General features: G+C 52.1%; 2 protein-coding genes across 5 annotated transcripts in view; one reads left to right on the forward strand and one right to left on the reverse strand.

Moving 5' to 3' along the window:
* SEC22A (SEC22 homolog A, vesicle trafficking protein) overlaps positions 1-8,839 on the forward strand; it is a 75,722-nt gene extending 66,883 nt beyond the window's left edge. For both annotated transcript variants that reach the window (XM_046002131.1, XM_046002130.1), the window contains exon 7: positions 7,677-8,839. In XM_046002131.1, the coding sequence (XP_045858087.1) occupies positions 7,677-7,904 (228 nt within the window). In that variant the 3' untranslated portion in view covers positions 7,905-8,839. The remainder of the gene's footprint in view (positions 1-7,676) is intronic.
* Positions 8,840-9,553: 714 nt separating this feature from the next.
* Positions 9,554-20,525, reverse strand: part of ADCY5 (adenylate cyclase 5) — a 145,985-nt gene continuing 135,013 nt past the window's right edge. For 2 of the 3 annotated variants that reach the window (XM_046002129.1, XM_046002127.1), the window contains 6 exons: positions 20,052-20,081; positions 18,591-18,723; positions 14,663-14,926; positions 13,460-13,664; positions 12,371-12,495; positions 9,554-10,381 (listed from right to left, as the gene is read on the reverse strand). In XM_046002129.1, the coding sequence (XP_045858085.1) occupies positions 10,253-10,381; positions 12,371-12,495; positions 13,460-13,664; positions 14,663-14,926; positions 18,591-18,723; positions 20,052-20,081 (886 nt within the window). In that variant the 3' untranslated portion in view covers positions 9,554-10,252. Of the gene's footprint in view, positions 10,382-11,372; positions 11,839-12,370; positions 12,496-13,459; positions 13,665-14,662; positions 14,927-18,590; positions 18,724-20,051; positions 20,082-20,525 lie in introns of those variants that run through there. The other variant, XM_046002128.1, reaches the window with a different exon arrangement.

Consider the following 20,525-nt stretch of genomic DNA (forward strand, 5'->3'; position numbering starts at 1 on the left):
CAAAGAAACTATTACGAATTTGGAATGAAAAATTTTTGCCATGAATGTAAAGTTCTTAAGCTCATTAGATTTCTAATGTGTAAGATAGTAATATCTTCCGTTTATACTGTACTTTTACTTTTAAGAACAAGTCTCTGTTTACCTAATTATAATGAGTTTTGTAGTGTAGGAGAATTATTTGCCTTCTTATTATGAAGGAGGAAACTAAGGTAATCAAATGTTAATGACTTATCTAGGGTCACAGAGCTAAGCACATACAACTTAGCCTTGGGGCTGTTCCCCACCAGAGTGGGGACTGATGACGATAATTATGGTTGTACTCAGGAAATAGGTCTGCTCTTGGTAAAATCAGGGAATTGGGGACTTAATGAGCTCAGGCATGGTAGTGTCAATCCTGGGTATCTATTAGGGTAATTCTGAAATACTGCTTTTTTATTAAGGTATGCTGTGAAGGCGTAGATGCTCTCTTGTATATCCTAAAAGTAATTACTTTTTTTGCTTGGGGTTTTTTTGTTTGTTTTTTGGGTTCTTTTTTTTCTTTTTTTTTTTTTTTTGGTCTGTATTTGTAATGTATTTATACCTGGCCTCCTTCCCAAAAGAACTTGAAGCATGATACCAAAATAAGACTTACACAGCAATGGCAATAAAATATGAACAGAAAGAGAGAAAAACAAGATCAGTGAAAATGAAGGAGGAGGGAACATGATGCTGTTATCAGGTGTAAAACTTGACTCTTGAACTTCCTGGAGGTCATGGCTTAGAAGAAAGGAAAAAAGTTTCCTACTACTCTAGCTCTGTCTGTAAGTCACCAATTCCTCAGGGCGGACTTCTTCCTGAGGGATTCTGATAAAAAATGTTGGCACTTAGGGCTCCTGTGAAATCCTAAAATGAACAGAACCCTCATCTCTTTTAGATATTTGCATATTGTGATTGTGCCTTAAATCCTCAACTTGTAACAACTTTCAGAATGCATTTAAGAATGTTTGGTGTGGTTAATGGAGGATTTTGTTCCCATTAGGAAAAATTCTTATCCTAAGCTAAAATTGGCTTGAAAATCCATTTGAGACAAGTGGAGACATGGAGAATCTTTACCTAATTTTGTAATTTTATGATTTATATCAAGTGAATGTGCTGTCCCTGGATTAGCACATTTATTTTGTATTAAATGTGATCTTTTTCACAGTGGAATCTAGTCTGGAGAAATGTCTGGCTCCATTCCTGTTAAGCCACAAATCAATTAGACTTGATTTGTCAGGGCTCCACAGAGCAGATTTGTCGTATGAGCCTTCTCTTCTAGGTCATAGAAGTGCTTCCTGCTGAGATTAGCTGCCGACCTAAAAGGGAGTTGCTTAGCCTTTAATCCAAAAGTTTTACTATGTAACCTGGGGACCCCACTCTGAGCTGTTGGATTTCCAAGAGACACAATGAAACGTGTGTGTGTGTGTGTGTGTGTGTGTGTGATTTTTATTTTAAGAAACTTTTTGTTCATTTTAAAAGAGCTATCTGGAGTATGTAGTAAAAGAATGAATAAATTCCAGTTGACCTCAAACATCAAGTGCAGGAATTAGGGGCACCAACCCCTCCTTGTGCAGTCAAAAATCCATGTATAACTACTTAACTAGTAATAGCCTACAGTTTACTGGAAGCCTTACTGATAACATAGTGAATTAATATATTTTGTATGAAGATAAGAGAACATTTTAAGAAAATCTTTTTTTTTCATTTTAAAAAATCTTAAGAGAAAATGCATTTATAGTACTTTAATTGTAAAAAGGTCCCATGTAAGTGGCCATGCACAGCTTAGACCTGCGTTGTTCAAGGATCAGCTGTACTTCCAAAGCAGCCAACACTCGGATCGATTTGAACACTCAGCCTTACCACCAATTACAGGTGACTCCTCAGGGCTGTCATCTTTGTCTACGGGCAAGCCTTCTTTGTGTTTTTCTGCTTTATCATCTCGATGGAAATGCTGCAGTAAAATTAAACCTGATTTTTAGTTCTAGTTGTAAAATCAAACCTGATTTTTAGTTCTAGTTTAGTTTTAGTTAGTAATATGCTCCCTAAAAGTTAATGAAAGAAGCCCCATCCAGCTCCAAGCGTGATGGATGAGTGTGTGTGTAAAGGCTGTGTTGCCTGAGAAGGTAACTCGAGTCGTTCTGTTGATGAGGGCTAGAGGTGTCCGATCATCTTCATCAGTGCTCTGGGACTGCTGTTGAATGCCGACATCATTGTAGCCTCCTGTGGGAACGGTGAGCTTTTCAAAGAGAAACCATGCCTGTGGCTGCCACTGTCGAAACTTCTTCCCCGAGTGGCCAAGCTTTCTAGATTACTTTATTTCACAGGTGGAGTCACAGTGTGGAAGCACTGTGTGGTTGCAAGTCATGTGGCCGGTAACAACCTTGCTCACGAACAGTGATTGCCGTTGACACATGTGTACGTGTTTTCTTCTGCGTTGGCAGTGCCAGTGTGTAATGAATAGTCTTAGCATAGTTGGAGGCCGTAGGAAATTCGAGAAGAAAACAGGCTTAGTTCTCAAGGGGTTCCTGAAATCAATAGCCTAGCCTTACAAATTGTTCCTGCTACTTCTTGGTAACAAACAGTATTTTCTGCCTCACCTCACCCACAGTTCCTTTGGCCCTTTTCTCCTGTATCCCACAGCACATCAGTGGGATACAGGGGTTAAGGGGCTTGACCTCAGTCAAAAAATCTAGCTCATGTGGTGGCACCAAGATTTTAATCCTGATCAGTCTTACCCAGAGCTCATGTTCTTCACCATGATGTAATATTAAGTTAGACAACATGAGAATATGTTGAAGTGTATAAGGAATATATATTGGAATGTATATATAAGTAGTCTACATTACTTTTTAAATAAGAAATTGGTCAGTGCTAACTCCTGCACTGTGGATATTCTAGACTGAGGAAGATGATTTCCTAAAATTTCTATCCCTATAATGGTACATCGAGACATGTGGCTGCAGGAGGTATGGTGAAATGTAAGTGAGCCTTGGATTTTACGGCAAAAAGCTGTACAGTCTGCTGTTTGTAGTGAGACTAACTCTTGAATTAATGATTCTTGATGTAGAATGTTAAAGCTTCACTAGTGATTCATTTGTTACAAACATTTGCCTTCTATTTTTTTTTAAAAAATCCATTTATTTTATGAATCATTTATTTAGTGCATGAGCTAGGGAGGGGGGAAAGGCAGGAGAGAATCCCAAGCAGACTCCCCACTGAGTGCAGAGCCCCACATGGGGCTCAGTCCCATGACTCTAAGACCATGACCCTAGCCAAAACCAAGAGTCAGACACTTAACTGACTGAGCCACCCAGGCACCTCTCACACATTTACTTTTTCTAATTGAAGGACAGAATCAATTGCTTCTTTGATAGAAAGTAATATTATGGAAAGTCTGCATTAAGTGATCCCAGATGTGTCTGAAAACGCTAAATGAAAAATAGAACAGAACTATTGGCAATTTTGAATAGTGATTATGAATTTGGAGTCAGACTCCCTGGCTCTCCCTTGTTCTGGCATGGTGACCTCAGCAGGCCATGTAATGTCTCTGCCTCCGTTTCTTCACCTGTAAAGTCAGGATAATAATAGTACCCGGGGCAAAGTGTTGCCGAGAGTATTTAAATGAGTCAACAAACACAGTACTTAGAGCCTGGCACAGTGAGTGCTAGGACAGCATGGTCCACAGCATGATGGTCTGTCTTGGTGTTATTATTCCTTTCAAGGTAATAAGTCTCTTACATTGTAAATGCCTCTAAATATAAGTCATTGTACAAAGTTTTCCAGAGATCACCTACTAAGAGGATCCTATTGAAATCTGCCCTGGCAAGCTCTTGGGTGCAGACTTCTGGGCAGGGTCATGAGGGTGCCTTCAAAGAGAGGAGAAGGGTTTGTAGAGACTTGGGCTTGCTTCTGTACAGGTTCTGTGAGCGTAACAAAATCCATCTGAGGTCAGTGAGCAGGATTACATCATCTGGTGTCACCCAGCCCAGCAGTCGCAGACTGTGCTCTCCAGGACCCCACATTCTCCCAGGTGCTGGCGTGCTGTCGAAAGGGGAAGGTGCCTCTGAGAGCCTCACTTGTTCATTGTGGCCCTAGCACTGTGGCCCCATCATTGTTTGATCTGATCTAGTGGGTACTCTTGAATGGTGGCTGCCCTAGTGCCCACCATGTAAGGGCCTTCCTGAGTGTGCATGTGTGTGTGGTCTCTGCTCTGATGGGAAGCAAAGGGTGACAGAATGAAGCCAGCAGCCTCCAATCCATAATACAGAAATAACATATAGATGCTGGGGATGTGAAGCTCAAGCCACTCTTAAAAAGTACAAAACGCAACATGGCTTTTAAAAGATTAGTCTGATGCAAAATGCAACTCCCCCCCCCACCCCCCCCCCAAATCCCACATGAGCCAAGAAGTGCCACTCTAGCTAACTGACAAAGTCAAAGCACAGAAGCAAATTTTGCAAACTTGGAAAATAGAGATGCTGACAAACCAGAGATTTCAGGCAGGTCTAAATTAGAAATTGGCTGAGGGGGAGAAAAAGTGATGAGGTCCCTCATGGACTCCAGTGAGAACTCTTTAAGTCCCCGGCCTAATAGAGCAGCAGTAGGGAGCGGGCCTTGAGGACGCAGATGCAGTCAGCCAGTAATGGGCTGGCTCTGTTCTGCTCACTAGAAACTGACGGGTGGGTGAGGGTTAGGGCTGGCAAGCCAGTTGGGACAGGGTGCCTACTTTACCCTCAGCCCTAGACAATCCTCTTCCTTCTCCTTACTGTCTTCCCCCTTCATCCCATCTGCTGGACCTTCTGCTGGGTCTGTGAACTGAGACTGGTCACCTAACCCTCTGCACTGCATGGAGCAGGGCCCTTGGTAGGAAAGGACTCCGGCCACACCTGCTGTTGCTGCTGCTGCTGCTGCTGCTGCTGGTGTATCCAGAGGAGGTCTGAGCAAAGGCTTTGGCAACTTTGGTTTGAAGGTGATCTTCCCACAGACCCCCCTTGGTGTGATGCTTTTCATCTCATTTGTCTGCCTTCGGCTTTAAAATATTCAAATCCTGATTTGATTGTGTCTATGTTCGTGCCATACTTGGGGTCTGGCGCTTGAAGATTGGACAGGGTCACACAATTATTGAGAATCTGAGAATGCCAGAGGAGAAAGGAACCTCGGAGGTCAGCCATTCCAATGGCTTGACTTGGCTTTGTTTTTGTGTCTGTCGTGAGAAGCAGTGACCCTTACAGGTGGGAAGGAAAGAGACAAGAAGAGGACAGCAAATACCATATTTCTTGTTCCAAGACAGAGGGGGGAAAACCACCCACTGAAGGGCTTTTCTGAAAATCGGAAAGGCAAAGAAAAGCTATAGTACTACAATAAATGGGCCTCAGCTCATCTGTTGTCAGCCTCGAGAAGTGGCAGGCCCTCTGTCCCTGTAAGATCATCAGTGCCCAGCCAGATGGGCACAGTGGACAGAAATGCCTGTGGGCTAGAGTGATAGCTTTCGCCCTGGAGGATCAGAGTAGCTCAGGAGATGTGCCAGTCCTCTCTCCCGCCGTCTCCTGGGCCTGGGGGCAAGCACAAGTGAGAACATGTATGGGAAAGCTCTTTATACACTTTGGATGAAGTTCATCCAAAGGCAGGGTATGGGGGCATGGTATTCCCTGGTCTTTTGTGCCCTCCCCGACCCCATCCCCACAGGTAACACCATCCCTTCCAACTCTCCTCCTGACTCCTGTGCTAAGTGGTGCCTTTTCACAGCCAACATGGCCCAGACTTAACTGTCCCTTCCCTTGGGAGACAACGTGTACAGCATTCCTTGTCTTCGGTGAGCGATTATTTGGATTTAGGCAAGCTCAGAAGCTGTGGGTTTTCAGTGTGTGTCCCTGCACTGCCTACTTGTGTTCAGGTGGCAGCAAGAATGTGCTCAGCACTACTTCTGAGCATTGGCCATGCCAATGCCCAAGAATGCTTTCCTGGCTTGCAATGATATGGGCTTAGCATCTTTTCCAAGCTCTAGAGTCTCACTTTCTGCTAATCAGCAACTCGTGGTGAGGTTGCAGCATTATGGAAAATAATTTTTATTATGTAAAAACCACAGCTCTGGGCATCATTTGACTACATGACACTCGAGATGCTTACTTTTGGAAAAGTTCTGTAAATACATTTGTATTTTTGAAAGTGTTAAATTAACATGACTACCTGGTGAGTACGTAGCTCCAGCTTTCTTGGTGCACCAAGCTTCACCATGCCTTTCCACAAACGTTGCTCACCCCGCTCTACAATCAAATCATCACCATGTTGGTTGAAGTCCAGTCTTGGTTTTAACGGCCTCTGCAGTCAGTGGATGTTAAAGCGTTGTTCAGAACTCACTACATTTGTCAGTGGTGTCTTTGCTAGTAAGTTTTGCTAATTAACATTGCAGGTATGGATATGTTTTTGCCAAAAAGTGAAATCTGTAAGGGAGAAACAAATGTGTTCTCTGGAATGAGCTCAGTGGAGATGGAAGCAGAAGGGCTCTTGGAAGTTCTGAGTTGCTTTCCCTGGCTGCCCTGGTGTGCGCTGGTTGTGCATGCAGTTTGCTGGGCCTGCCTGACTCCATTCATCACAGCAGGATGGGGGTTCTTCAGGAGCTGGCCTGCTAACTTAGTCTAATCAGCCCCTACAGGTTGGCCTTTTCATTTGGTTTCCTTTTCTAATTGGTGGACCCTGGCCTGAAAAGCTCTCGAGTCGAACATGAGTTCTACACGTTGCATCCCACACCATGGACAGTGGAATCCTTGCCAATGCTGTCCCGATTCCTCGGAGCAGGGGGCCTGCCTATGAGCAGGACAGCCACATCTGTGTCCCGGGTAGCCATTGTTGCAATGAGCCCAGTGAGGTCTTTTTCACTGGCTCCTTCATTTTTGCTTGACTAAGCCCCCTGCTCTTATTTCCTGAACCCAAATAGAACCCTGCATTTGATGGGCGTGGCAGGTAGGCACTGCCTTTCTACCACCTTCCCTTTCCTTTCGAGGTAAGAGTCGTCCTGGGCACGCTTGAAGTTACCTGCATGAGCTTAGCAGACAGGCCTGCTTTGAATCTCAATTTTCTTAATTACCAGTTGTGTGAGTTTAGGCAAATAATTCAACTTCTGTCAGTCAGTCAGTGACGTGAGGTGGCCAGGAGGAACAAATGAAATGAAGTTTGTGTGGTGCTCGGCATGCACATTGTCCAGTAAATTGCAGCCATGGCTACTATCTATCCAGGCCAAGTCAGTATGCCTCCAGCCAGCATCTCCTCCTCTCCCTGCTAATGGTCCTTTCCATGATCCGTGTTCTTGTATTTGCAACTTTCTTTCCCTTAGCATAGAAACAAGGTTGGCTCACCAGTCTCCGGGATGCCTGGGTGGCTCAGTTGGTTGGGCGGCTGCCTGCGGCTCAGGTCATGATCCCGGCGTACTGGGATCGAGTCCCGCATCGGGCTCCTTCCTTGGCGGGGAGCCTGCTTCTCCCTCTGCCTGCCTCTCTGTCTGCCTGTGCTCGCTCCCTCTCTCTCTCTCTGACAAATAAATAAATTTTAAAAATCTTAAAAAAAAAATGTTTAGAACATCCTCTCCTCAACCCTGCATCTTTTCTGGTACCATCCTTGGTCCCTTGTCCCCTTCATTCCTAGTGTCTTTCCTCATTCCTCAGCCTCCAGCACCCTGGGACCTGCTCTGCAGTCCAGTGAACTACTACTTGCCAAGAACACGAATGTTCTCTCCCCTGATTGCCGTGATGACTGTGGCCCTTAGCCAACATTCTCTCCGTAGCAGCAAACTGTTCCCCACTCAGGGTAGGTGTTTGCCCTCTGGGGCTCCCTCCCCAGTGCCCCACCAAGAGCTGAGTGCACTGTTCTTCGGACTGGAACCAGGCCCATAGCCCAAGCCACAAATCAGACCCGCACACATTACCAGTGAAAGTGTTTAATAGTTAAATTATTTAAATAGACTTTTAAATTTCCATGGGAAATCATAATCGTATCTGTTTTTGCAAGAGCAGGAATAAAAAGAGTGCACACCCTTGGAGGGAATGAAGAGCTAGCACTGCACGGTGTCACAGTCACTGCTGAGATAGGAGGGAGGGGCCCCCAGGAGGCCAAGGAGACCGTAACCAACGGGGTAGGGGGGACCACCAGAGGAGCTCAGCACACACACGTCACTAAGGTTGGAAGCAAAATTAAAACCTGGCACCACTGGCGGGCACTATGGAGGGGGAGGAGACTCGAGACCACCACCGTGGAGAAAGCCAGCCCACCCAACAGATGCAGGGGATGGGGGGTGGCAATGCAGAACTCAAAGGATGGAGCGGCAAAAGCATGGACAAACTTGGGCTGGCAGTTTCGGGTCTGTAAGCTTTGCTTCTCAGAGCAGAGTTCACACTGGGGCGGGGGATGCTGTGCGGAAAGGGGAGGCCAGTGCTAGGGCCCAGCGAGATGTGGTGCGGCTGGGGGTCAAAGTCATGTTTCACAGCCAGCATATAGCTGCACCCCACCTCCTGCAAGCTCGTGTTGGAGGGGAGAAGAATTCTGCCCTGAGAAGCAACAAAAAGATCTGGGCACAGAACCCAAGGGTTCTGTTTGAATAGATCTCTATGATAATAGATCATTTTTCACTTTCATGCCCATATCCATTTTATACCCTGGTAGGGTATAAAAAAAATTTTTTTTTCTATATATTTAACTGCCCCCTCCCTCCAAAAAACAAAAACCAGACAAAAAATTTCTGCTAACTTTGCCCCTTGGACGCTGAAGCTGGGCTCTCCCCTTTTCTCTGTCTGGTCTGCAGATGGAGAGCAAAGCCGCCACCCTCCCTACACCGGAGGGCTGCACATTACCCCCAAGTCTGCGGCGTTCTTTCTGGGAGAGCCACCTGCACAATAGCCAACTGAGAAGGTCAGGCAGGTAAGGCTTCCTACCGCCCACACACCAGCTGAGCAGCCATGGCTGTCCCTGAGCTCTCAGAGCCCCCTCTCCCCAGGCAGCAAATGGCTGACAGCTGAGGGAACTGAGAGGAGACAAGACAGTGGTGTGCTGCAGCTTGGGGCTGCTTCCCTTGGTTCCAGCTGGGCCTGAGATGGGAAAACAGCTTTTCGTTTTGTTACCATTGCATTTAACTTAAGGGAAGTGCTGTGCTGAATGCGGTGATGTTTGCATGCATCTTCCCACTTTGTCTGCACATAGGGCACCCCAAAAGCACACACGCTCCCTGTTGTGGGCGGAGCTGGAAAAACCCAAAACTGCCGCATCTGCAGTGAGGGCAGCAGGCATCCTGTACGTGACCAGGTCAATAGCACAAACACACACACCTACATCAGTACACACACGGACGTACGTATGGTACAAATGCTGTGCACAGCTGTTTTCTAGTATAATTTACAAAATATAGAATTTGGTATATTTGTTAGATCTCCAAGGATTTCAAGAATACAAAATAAAAAATACAAAAAAGACAAGTTGGGATCCCCACCCTCCCACCCCAGTGGCATCTTCGTTTGCTTGTGGGTCTTATACGCATACAACTTGCGTAGTCTAAGGAAGGGCACAGAAAGTTGTTTTATTTAATAAATATTCTTTTTCTCAGAACCACCCCTCCTTGCCTCAAGTCCTCTCGCCTCCCCCACACAATTTGCTCTGTTCCCCTTGAAGAGGCCTTGGCTATGTGTGTAGGTGTGGGAGGAGAACTGCGGAGAAGGCCGCAGTCCAGCCACAGCCCACACTCCTGCCAGAAAGCCCCTCCATGGGGCAGGGGCCGTGGCCTCTATTGGAAGTCGAAAGGCTCACACAGGAAACCGGACCCCTGGGGCCCCTAGGTTCCCGGGGCCAGAGTCACACTGCCGACCCACCCGCCCTTGGCCGAGGCCTCCCGCTCAGCCCTGTCGTCACACGCCGGGCTGCCCCACACCGTGAGAGCTCCGGCAGCTCCTCTCCACCCATTCAGCAGCAGCACCCGTTAGAAAACTCAAGATCCAGATCACGCCCAGTGGAGTCTTCTACGGAGGAAACATCTTTGGTCAGCTTGGTGCTCGCAGGACGCTGGCACCCTGGGGCCTGGGACGGAGGCTGCTGCCTACCCACAAAGGCAGAAGCTGCTTCTGGAGTCAAAGTGGAAAATCTCACCGGCGCGGCCACGTGGGCTAGAGCGCAGGCTTCCACCTGCCCACCGGTGCACAAAGAAGCCATTTCTGTTTCTCTGGAGGCCAGGCTGCCTGGCATCACCAGGTGGCAGCTGCTAACTGAGCGGGGGCCCCCCGTTGAGGAAGTACGTCATCATCTCGCCTTTGCCCTTGACCTTGACCACACCCCTGCACTCCAGCTGGTAAGTGTTGGCAGCCAGCACCTGGTACATGTCCGTGGTGACCTGAGGAGGCAATGGAGGAGACAGGATAGGCTGTAGTTAAGCTAAGCTGTGAGTCTGTTGTCCAGTGGCTCTGCCTGACTGTCCCCAACACAGAGGGTGGGCAGCACCTCCCAGGCGGGGGCTCCTGGGGACTGACAGCTGCTCATCCTTGGAACTGCCTGCTAGAAACCAGAATAGCAGCACCTACTCCGTGCCAGGCAGTGTGGCCAGCCGCTCACCTGTGCTCTTTCAGTGCTGCTCAGAGCGTGGCCTGTGGTCCCTGAACTGCCTGTCACTGTCCACAGTGAGAGGTGCAGAAGGTGAGCAGAAGTGGGCATGTCCATAGCGTTCTGACCCTGCCGCCATTGAGAGGAGCATAAGACCAGTGTGCTCACTCACGTCTCACTCCACCACAGGCAGGTGGAAAGCCACTGCTTTATCTCATTTAATCTAAGGAAAGCACTTTTTTTAAAAAAGATTTTATTTATTTATTTATTTGACAGAGATCACAAGTAGGCAGAGAGGCAGGCAGAGAGAGAGGAAGGGAAGCAGGCTCCCTGCTGAGCAGAGAGCCTGATGCAGGACTCAATCCCAGGACCCTGAGATCATGACCTGAGCCGAAGGCAGAGGCTTAACACACTGAGCCACCCAGGCGCCCTAAGGAACGCACTTTTATCTCAGGCTCAGACAACCTAAGTCCCTTCCCTGAGGTTCCACCGCTAACAAATGGCAGAGCCTGGATTCAGCTGTGTGTCCTACTGCCCATCTGCTTTAACTTTTGGAACAGAGAGGGGAACTCCCCAGTGGCTTCAGTCATCACTGCACTATTGCTGGGCGAAGGAGAAAGGCTGACCGGAGCAGCAAGGCAAACGCATGTCTTGCAAGGTGACAAGGTATGTGAGCACACCCTACAACACCCCTGCTGAAGATCCTGGCCCCGCCTGGCTATCACACCTGGCTGGGCTGCTGGAAGGAGACCTGCTGTGTGATCACGTGTATTCCAAGAATGGGAATGCCCTATGCAAAGGTGAGGTGCCAGGCCACTGTGTCATTGCAGAATCCCTCACTCATCTATGGGTGAGGTCAGAAGTTCTATACACATGTGCCTCTCTCTCCGTCTCCCATCTTGTTGTCCTTTCTCCTCTTAGCACAAGGTTGGAGGGGAGAGAAAGCCGTTTGGCCCACTCCCTCCAACAGCATCTACACGCCAGCCAGGCCCGGTTGATCTGGCCAGGGCTTTGCTGGGGCTGACCCTTTTTTCAGAGGTCCCACAGGAGAGAGAATTTAAGGGACACTTAAGCAGTGTCAGTGTGAGCAAAGGGCCTTGAAGAGAGCACAGGTCAAATCGGAAAAAGACCAGGAAAACTAAATAACCTGCTGATAGGCTTACGGGGCACTGGGGGTTGGAGGGTACAGGAAGAGAGCCGGGTCTAGGGCCTCACTGTTGTCCGATTGAAGCAGAGGCAATCAAGGAAGGCCTGAGAAAAACAACAGCAGCTGAAGAGAGGCAGACCTGGGCATGACAAGCACCAGCTTGCAAAAGAGAGAGAGAAGCAAGTCTCTGCGTCACTGGCCAGCCCCCTTACCTTTTGGGAGCACCACCCCAGGGGGACGAGTGGCCTTTCCTGGTTCTCCTGAACCAGGCACCAAGTGCTGGGAGCTCCATTAGGCAAGACCTTGCTCCCTGCAGCCATCTCTGTGTCCCCTTGTATGCGTGGATTGTGACAGTAACACTCCTGGCTTCATATGGGTGGTGGCTCCCACCTATACGCCCCAATTCCTTCTGTGGCCAGTAGAGGTCTTTGCACAAGCGTGAAGATCTGTCCAAGGTGCTGAGGGCTTGAAACACAATTGTGTTTTTCAAGCTCCCAAGACACAGCCTTAACTATCTTCAAGTTTGGCCACAGAAATTCTGACTAGGAACTGTGGGCAGCCTGCCCAAAGCCCACGCAGCATCAGACAGAGGCCCCCCATGTGGGTGAGGTGGGTGGTGGATGTTCCAGCACTCACCTGGATGCGGTCAGGCACACCGGTGCTGTCCATGCGGCTGGCCACGTTCACTGTATTGCCCCAGATGTCGTACTGAGGCTTGCGAGCCCCGATCACCCCAGCCACCACAGGGCCAATGTTGAGCCCTGCAGGGGACCGAAGTCAGCATGTTCATCAGGGCTCAGACCAGAGCTCACATTCACTGTCATTCCTCTTCGATACTCAGGGTCCTTTGGGCCTGAGGCCATGCTTGGCCCTGCTTGGCTCTGCAGCTCCCACTCCACTGCTCCCATTAAGGGCCTGCTAACCCCAACCACAGAGGTCTGTTCACACAGCACTGCTCCTATGTACTGGCCACCCAGCCAGCCGGCAGCTCCTGCAAGCACATCACCAGGAACGCCCTCTTCAAGTGCACAGTGACCTGCATCATCCAGCTGCCTTTCTTTAATCATCCCTCTCAGTGGCATTTAAGTTTTCACGTCAATCCAGACCCCACATACCATAACTCCCCCTTTTCTTACTCCTTACCTCCTCTGTTTCTTTCAGGGGCACTAGCTCCTAACCCACAGTCTCCTCTCTGTCCAAGTGATCCTCCCCCTGGGTGTCTAGGCTAGGGCAAGGATGTCGCCATGACCCAGCACCCGGAGGCAAGGCCGCTGCCCTCCGCCTGGGCTCCCTGTCTCGCTTCTGGCATGTCTGCTCTAGTCTTTCCACCCTCCCAGTCTTACCCACCCCAACCCTGATCGCCCTGCCACTCCACTTCAGCTGTGCTGGTTCCCCACATGAAGTGTCCTCCCTCCTCTGCAGGCAAGAGCCTTTCCCAACACACCTGGCTCAACTGACATTATCTAGACATTTCCTGCCATGTCTCCATGCCCCTGGGCACTCCCTCTTATCACAGAAACGGTCTCTGTCACCAGGGGGTTGCATGAAGCCTCACTGTTGTGTGAGACGCAGGACCACAAATATGGCAGAAGCTCCCAAACAGCAATGTCATCCGTCCATAAGATACTGCCCTCCACAGCCCTCCCCTTCGGTCCTGCCACAACACATGGAGCTTTTCACCCCACCTGCTCTTCCCAGGCCCAAATGGCCGGAAGCCAAGCTCACCTATCTTCATCTGGAAGTTGTTGAAGGAGTGTTCATTGATGTACTTCATTTGGTCCATGAGCTTCATGGCAAAGTCGGCCAGGGCTTTGATGTGGCTCTTGCCCACCTTGTCGTACGTAGAGTCATTGAGGCCTGAGGCGGCCATGTAAGTGCTGCCAATGGTCTTGATCTTTTCCAGCTGCCTGAACCGATCCTCGCTGATGATCTGGATGGAAGGAGGTCAAACCTGGGTCACCACCAAGGCTGGGGCACTGAGGTCTACAGGGAAGGGAGTAGCGTGGCCCCCCACATCCCCCCTTCACACAGGGGGCCGATCTCCACACCAGCTCAGTACAAGACCGACAGAGCAGGCCTCCTCCAGTACTCACCCATGTGAGGTGGCCGGTACTACCATCAGCCGTGCACCAGGAGCCCCAAGCCAGCTCCCTTGTCACTCCAGAGCCTCTTGCTCCGAACAGAGGCTGCTGGCCATCTCCCCGCTTCTTGGGCTCACATCCCCATCCCTCCCAGGGATATGACCTCGTCTTTGTTCAGAGAGATCCCCTTCTTCCATCTCTAGGCCCTGCCAGCCAGGAGCCTGCCCAGACCCATTTCACCCACCTTTAGTTTCCCCCTGCCCAGGACCTTCCTGGGCTGCTTCCAAGGCATTGCCCTTCACCCCAGGCATTACATTCCCACTGGGGTTGGTCCCCTCACACTCAACACTCTCAGGGTCAAAATGCCCTATTGGCACGGTGTACCCAGTGCTTGGCACACACTGGGGACTTGGCGAGGGTGCATGCTTGTGTTTCTGTCCCTACTGTTCAGGGCTTTGCATCTTTGTCCTTCCTCCTCCTTTAGCCTGGGAGTCCCTTCTTCCTTGGACTCTCTCAAAAGCTGGGCCCTGACCTGGGGCCTGCCCAGCCTTAGGTGTCATGAGAGGAGCAGCGGCGAACAGGGAGGATTGGCGAGATAGCCAGGCAGGGTCAGCGAGATAGCCGGGCAGGGTCTCAGTGGGGCACAGCCAGGGTGCTGAGACTTCAAACCCCAGTACTCGGGGCTGGAACACCCACTCTGCCACCCACCGCCTGGAAGCCATGCTGCATCTGTGAACCTGTTTCCTCCTCTGTGACAGGCTCGGGGAAGAAATGGAGGCAAGGTGCATGTCCTCAGGTGCCCCAGTATCCCTCCCACTCCAGGAAGCCAAGCTCCCCCGAGCCGTACCTCGTCAAAGTCGGCAATGATCTCATTGAGCAGCCGCAGGCACTCAACGCCCTCATTGTTGGCTTCCAGCTCCACGTAGAACTCAGAGAAGTTGGCGATGGAGGCGAACATGACGGCCACACACTCGCACGACTGGTAGTAGAGCTCGTCGTTGCGCCGCTCGCGGGCCAGGAAGTGGGCAGCCACGTCCTTGGGCAGGATGTTGTGCAGCAGCCGCCGGTTGTAGGCCTGCAGCTCCTCCATCTCCTCCTTCTCCTCTGTGGCCTAGGACACGGCAGCCGCTCAGGAGGAGGGCCGTGCACCCAACGCCTCCACGGGGGCCTGGCTTTTGTCCTCCCTGCCGTCACCCCCACCCCCCTGCCCAGGCTCTCCACAGGGAACAGCTGGTGCTCTGGCCATCAGGAAGGGGAGAGACGTGTACGCCCCAGCCTGGGCCCTGCCTGCCCCTCAGAACGTGGCACGAGGGAGGGTGTTGGCCCTGAAGGAGTGAACCCCAGACTGGAAACAACCTGAAGGAGAGGCTGAAAGCATCCAGTCTGGCCAAAGCTAGACCGAGGCAGGGCGTTAGGGAGCTGGTCCCAAACCATGCACACCCCCGAAGGCCCTCCAGCTACCAAGTGCTCCTCAACTGTCCATTTTCCTCTTCGTAGCAGGAACTGCGGTTTGATAAAATCACTTTAACAGCCTGGCCCCACAGAAGATGGCATAAAGCCCTGCCCGTTCTCCGGGGCTCCCACAACAGCAGACTTGCCCCGGGGCCACACGGTGGGGGTGCCCCAAAGTGCCCCCCGAGGCGGGATGAGGAATCACCATTGACTGATTCCTCCCCAGTTTGGGTCCTGGGTCTGGGAAATTGGGATCTGTGGTCATTCACCCTCCAGGTTAGAGGGAGAGTGCAGAGCCCTTGAGTCAAGAGGCCAATGGTGGCCACAGGCTGAGACGCAGAGACAGTCATGCAGCAAGATGTGCAAGGAGCCACGTGACACAGGTAGTCTCCTGCCTTCCTCCCCCTCGATGGCAAACAAAATGGCCCCTTTAACTGGGAGTCACCATGTCGGTAAAATAGGCAGGTAAAGGGATAAGTAGCAAGGCCACTGAAAAGGTCTAGGCAGCCTGCTTGGGTCTTCCCTAACTACATGTGGAGGCCTGTTTGGTAGCAACAAGAATCTCCACAAGAGCCAGGACAATTTCCGTGACTCTCCCGGTGGGTGGTGGCTGCTTGTGGGGAAACAGCTGGTACACACAGCCAAAGGCACAGGACCCGCATCCAGCAGCTGTGGCAGAGTTTAGGGGCCCTGAAGCTCAGAGGCCTGACGTAGCCCTGTGCCTTAGGTGAGAGGACCCATCACGCCCAGAGTCCCTGGAAACATGGCCTTGAGAATGGGGGCCATGCCTAAGGAAGTTACTGGACCCTGAGACGCCAGATGGGCCCAGTGGGCATGAGCTCTCTTCTAACCCATGTGACCTTTGCTCCTGTGAGGTGAGATACTTTGACTGCCCCCATCCTCATAAACAGGGGCCACCTGCTCCTAGCTCTGAAACCTGTGTGCCAGCGGGAACGGGGTAAAGTGGGGATCGCTGTAATTCTCATGGAGGAGGCCCAGCTGCTCCATCTGCCCCTGCAAATGCTCGGCCTGCCTCCAGCCCTACTGCCTGCTGAGAACACAGCTGCTTTGATCAGCCCCGCAGGTGGCAGAAACACAACACTCTTCCCTAGTACATCTGCCCAGTGTCAGGCAGGTGGTGGTGGAGGCTGGGGTTGGGACACTGGGAGCATGGCGACTGCTGGGAACAGAGGCCAAGCCCCGACCAGGAACTCCTGCCACATCCGGACAACTCTGCCCTGAGACGATGTCCGGCAGCTCCCAACATAGCCAGCTGCTTCTAGGATTGGGCTCTGGCTGGGAAGGAAGACTCAGGGCCCCACAAACCCCCGTGCTGAGCCTAATAAGGTCAGTGCTGTGGGAGAGGGACACAACTGGGCTCTCCCAAGAACTGAGACCCAGTGGTCCGCCCACGAGCAGGCTTGATGCCTCCTGCAGAGGCTTCAGGGAAGCTAAGGACCGCAGGCTTCCCCATCTCCCTGTCAGCTCCACACCTACCCACGAGGACCAAAGATCCAACAGCAAAACTGGCTTCTGGATTAGACTAGGGATGGGGCAATGGATCATCACTCAACAGTCCCAAGAGCCTGTGTTCAAGTTTTTGCTTATTGGCATGTTGTTCCCCCTCCCAAAAGTCCTGGAGGGGGATAGGAGATGGAGGGATGTGTAAGCATCCTGAGCCTGTTGCAGGGGTGAAGTGGAGAAAGGCCAACAACCCCGGCAGGTGGAGACAAGCTCACTCCCCCTCACCCCCATACATCTGTGCACAGGCCTGAATTGTTCTCAAAATGGGAGAGGAGCTGCTGTTGCCTGAACTCTGGGGTGGGGTTGTGAGGAAGCCTCAGGCTGCTCTGCTCAGCCCTGGCAGGCAGCTTCACCTTGACCCTGTGCACTCAGAAGCTGGGCAGACATGGGGTGAGGCTGACAGGGTAGCAGGTCACAGGCAGGCTGAATGGCAGGTTCACCCTTCCCTTGCTTCCACCCCTTTCTCGAGGTCTCTACAGCACAACTGAGCTGCACGATAGCAACCATCTTGGGGGCAGGGGACTTCCTTGGGGCTCATGCAGGAGGTTGGGTGTGTGTGTGCAGAGAAGTGGACGGACATCAGCCCTAGGTCCCCTGGAGTCTCGTCAGCCTCTAGGAGAGAGCTGGAACCTCTGGGGAGATTCCCCGAAGGAGAGGGCTGGGAGCCAAAAGAAGGCAGGGAGGCAGCAATGTGAGCCAAGAAGGCAGAGCCTCACCCTGGAGGTCTCCCAAGTCCCTCCCAACCCAGGGCTGCCCAGGGGCATGCCACATGCAAAACAAGTTCCCTCCAACCTCAGGGCATCCGCTCAGCAGGGACCTCAGCCAACCTTGTACAACACATCCAGCGGCAGGGGCAACTGGATTCCCCATCTTTAACAAACACTCAGGACCTCCTGCTGCAGCCTGAAGACTTGAGTCTCAGCGTTAGTAAGAAGCTGAGGATGGAGGAGGCCTAAGTGGTTTGCAGGTGAGCCAGAGAAGGGGTCTGGAAATGGAGGCCAGGCCAGGCGAGGCAGAGACTGGGCTGGGATAACAGGTCTGAGGTTGCCAACAGGGAAGATGGCTTTCTCACAATGAATGCCCTTGGGCGCCCTCCCTGGAACTTCTGAGGCCACCTAGCAGGTGACAACAGCAACTGGGTCTCCTGCGAGCACCTGGAGCCTTATCCCGCATGTGGCTGAGTGGCATCCCCTCCTCCACGTGGACACCATCAGGGCGCAGGCACAAAGCCTGGAGGGTGGAATGCGGGACACCTAGCACCCCACTGCCTCTGTCCCTGCCCGGGCCACCTCTCTCCAGGGCGAGGGCACAGTCACCTGCCTAAGCTTCCTATCAATGGTCTTTGATGCTCCTTCCATCCATGCTCCCCTGGAAGGGCCTTCAAGCCAGTTCTGGTCACTTCAACCCTGCACAGCAGCCTCCCCATACTCACCTCCTGCTACTCCTTCCTACCCCCTCCTGAGACCTTGCTGCCCACACCACAGACTGGAGCTGGCCATGCCCTGTCCCTGCCCCTGGCTGCACACAGTAGGGCCTGCTCAGGATTTGTGACCCATCAAAGTCCCAGCACTACCAAGGGGAGGTGTGTTTGGAATAAGCTCTGGGGTTCTGCCCTGGGCTCCCGAAAGCAGGGAGCAGAGCTGCCGGGACCTGGGGCACTAGTTGAGGGGGGTGAGGCCTGAGCAGGACACCCCAGCAGTGCAGAGCTAAGGCCCAGCCAGCCCAGGTGATGAGCCCGTTCACTCACAAAGTGCCATGAGGTGTGGATGCTTCTCCAGCCCAGCCCCAGGGCCACCCACCTGCAGTTTCCAGAGGAAGTCCAGGCGGGCGGTGGACTCCACTTGCTGGGCATGCAGGTACAGGGCCAGCACGAACACCGAGATGATGATGGGCGTCACCACCTTCAGCGCTACCTTGGTTGCATGCTCGGGGCTGCGGATGAGGGAGACGCCCCGGTGCTTCATGGTGGCCTCCAATGCCCCTGCTTTTTTCTTCCTCCCGCTACGCCCCCTTCTCCTCACCCTCCTGCTCAAGTTTTTCCTGATGTAGGGCCTCTTCCAGGAAGCCTTCTTGGCTGGCCACCCCATCTCAGCCCCTGCTCCCACCAGCAGCTCAGCAGTTGTGACTCCTTTCCTGATGCCCCCCTCCCCCCCAGGCTGGGAAACTTCTCTGGTCACATGAGGGGATCAGTGAGGCCCTGGTAAAAGGCAGTATGTACATCCCCAGTCTCGCCCAGTGGACAAGATAGGGCCCATGGGCACGTAACAAGGGAGCCAGGCAGGCCATACTGACCAGCTCTGGCCAAGTCTCTTAACCTCTCTGAACCTTAGTTTCCTAATCTGTAAAATGGGGTAACCACACCCACATTTAAAATTAAAGATACTGCATACAAAATTCCTTGTGTAGCACCTGACAAACAGTAGGAACTCCAAAACTGGTAGCTAATAATGGCTAGTTACATTCCTGCTAATATTATTAGTAAGTACTCTTAATAAAAGCAGCTATCCCAGGGCACCAGACTACCTCAGTCAAACGGCTGACTCTTGATTTCAGCTTAGGGCTTGGTCTAAGGGTGGTGAGACAGAGCCCAGCGTCAGGCTCCATGCTGGATGTGGAGTCTCTGCTTAAGACTCTCTACCTCTCCCCCTGCCCCTCCCCTCCCTCATGCATGTGCACATGCTCTCTCTCTAAAACACCCCAAACAAACAAAAACCCCCACACAAAACCAAGCAGCTCTCCCAAACCCTGCTCCCTGTCCCAGCAAAGAGCCCAAACCTTGAATGCTGCAGACTCCCTACCCAGCAGCCGCCCCAGGGCAGGGCTTACCCTACAAACCCCACAGGCCTTGCCTTGGCTCCTGTCTTCCAGAACAGGAGCAGGGGCAGGGGCCGGGGGGTGAGGTCACCAGCTCCCATTCTCTCGTGTCTGGGATCTCACACATGCTCCTGGGGAAGAGCTTGATGGAATGTGGGATGGTCTGTGGGTCCGGATGACCCAGCTACTGAGTCTGCAGACCACCTCGGGGTGGTGGGAATCATCCACGAAGGGCATCTACCTAGGGAGGCCCCCTTAGTACCCGGTGAGGAAAGGGTTTCCTGGCCCCCTCCAGCCTCCTCCTTCACGGCCCACCTTGCCGACAAGGTCCCCTCCCTGCGGGACACTACTGCTTCTCTCCTGGGCCCTGGGCAGTTGGACTCTAGCTGCCCGGCACCAAGGGCAGGGAGGGGCTGTGTGGAACTTGGAGGAGCGGATCCACTCACCACTGGGAGGTCCCGTTGTTGTTGAAGTCTCTGTGAACAGGAAGTGAGGAGGGCTGTTTGGGGCTGCTCTTCTGCATCGGCAGTCTCCACGCCCACTGTGCTCCCCTACCCTGCTCGGCCCCCCTCACACTGCCATGCCCCCACTCCTAGCCCTGCTGCCCCATGCCCACTGCTACTACTGTTGCTCCTTCGTCCCCCACCCCCAGCACTTCTCTGGATCCAAGGATACTTTCAGGATAAGAGGCTTGCAGAAAGCCCAGCCCCAGCTAGCATCTGGTCACCATGACCACAAATTGCCAGCCCTTACTTGGGGACCCCCAGCACATCGACCTGGGCAGAAGCCAGCCCACCTCCCACCCCAGCACTTTGCCACAACCAGAGGAAGAGAAACATGACCCCTGTGCTGTCCGGTGTGGCTGCCACAGCCACATGTGGCTCTTGAGCCTTCCCACGTGGCTAAAGTTACAATGTTCC

This window comes from Meles meles, chromosome 4, assembly GCF_922984935.1.
Source record: "Meles meles chromosome 4, mMelMel3.1 paternal haplotype, whole genome shotgun sequence".
Taxonomy (NCBI): domain Eukaryota; kingdom Metazoa; phylum Chordata; class Mammalia; order Carnivora; family Mustelidae; genus Meles; species Meles meles.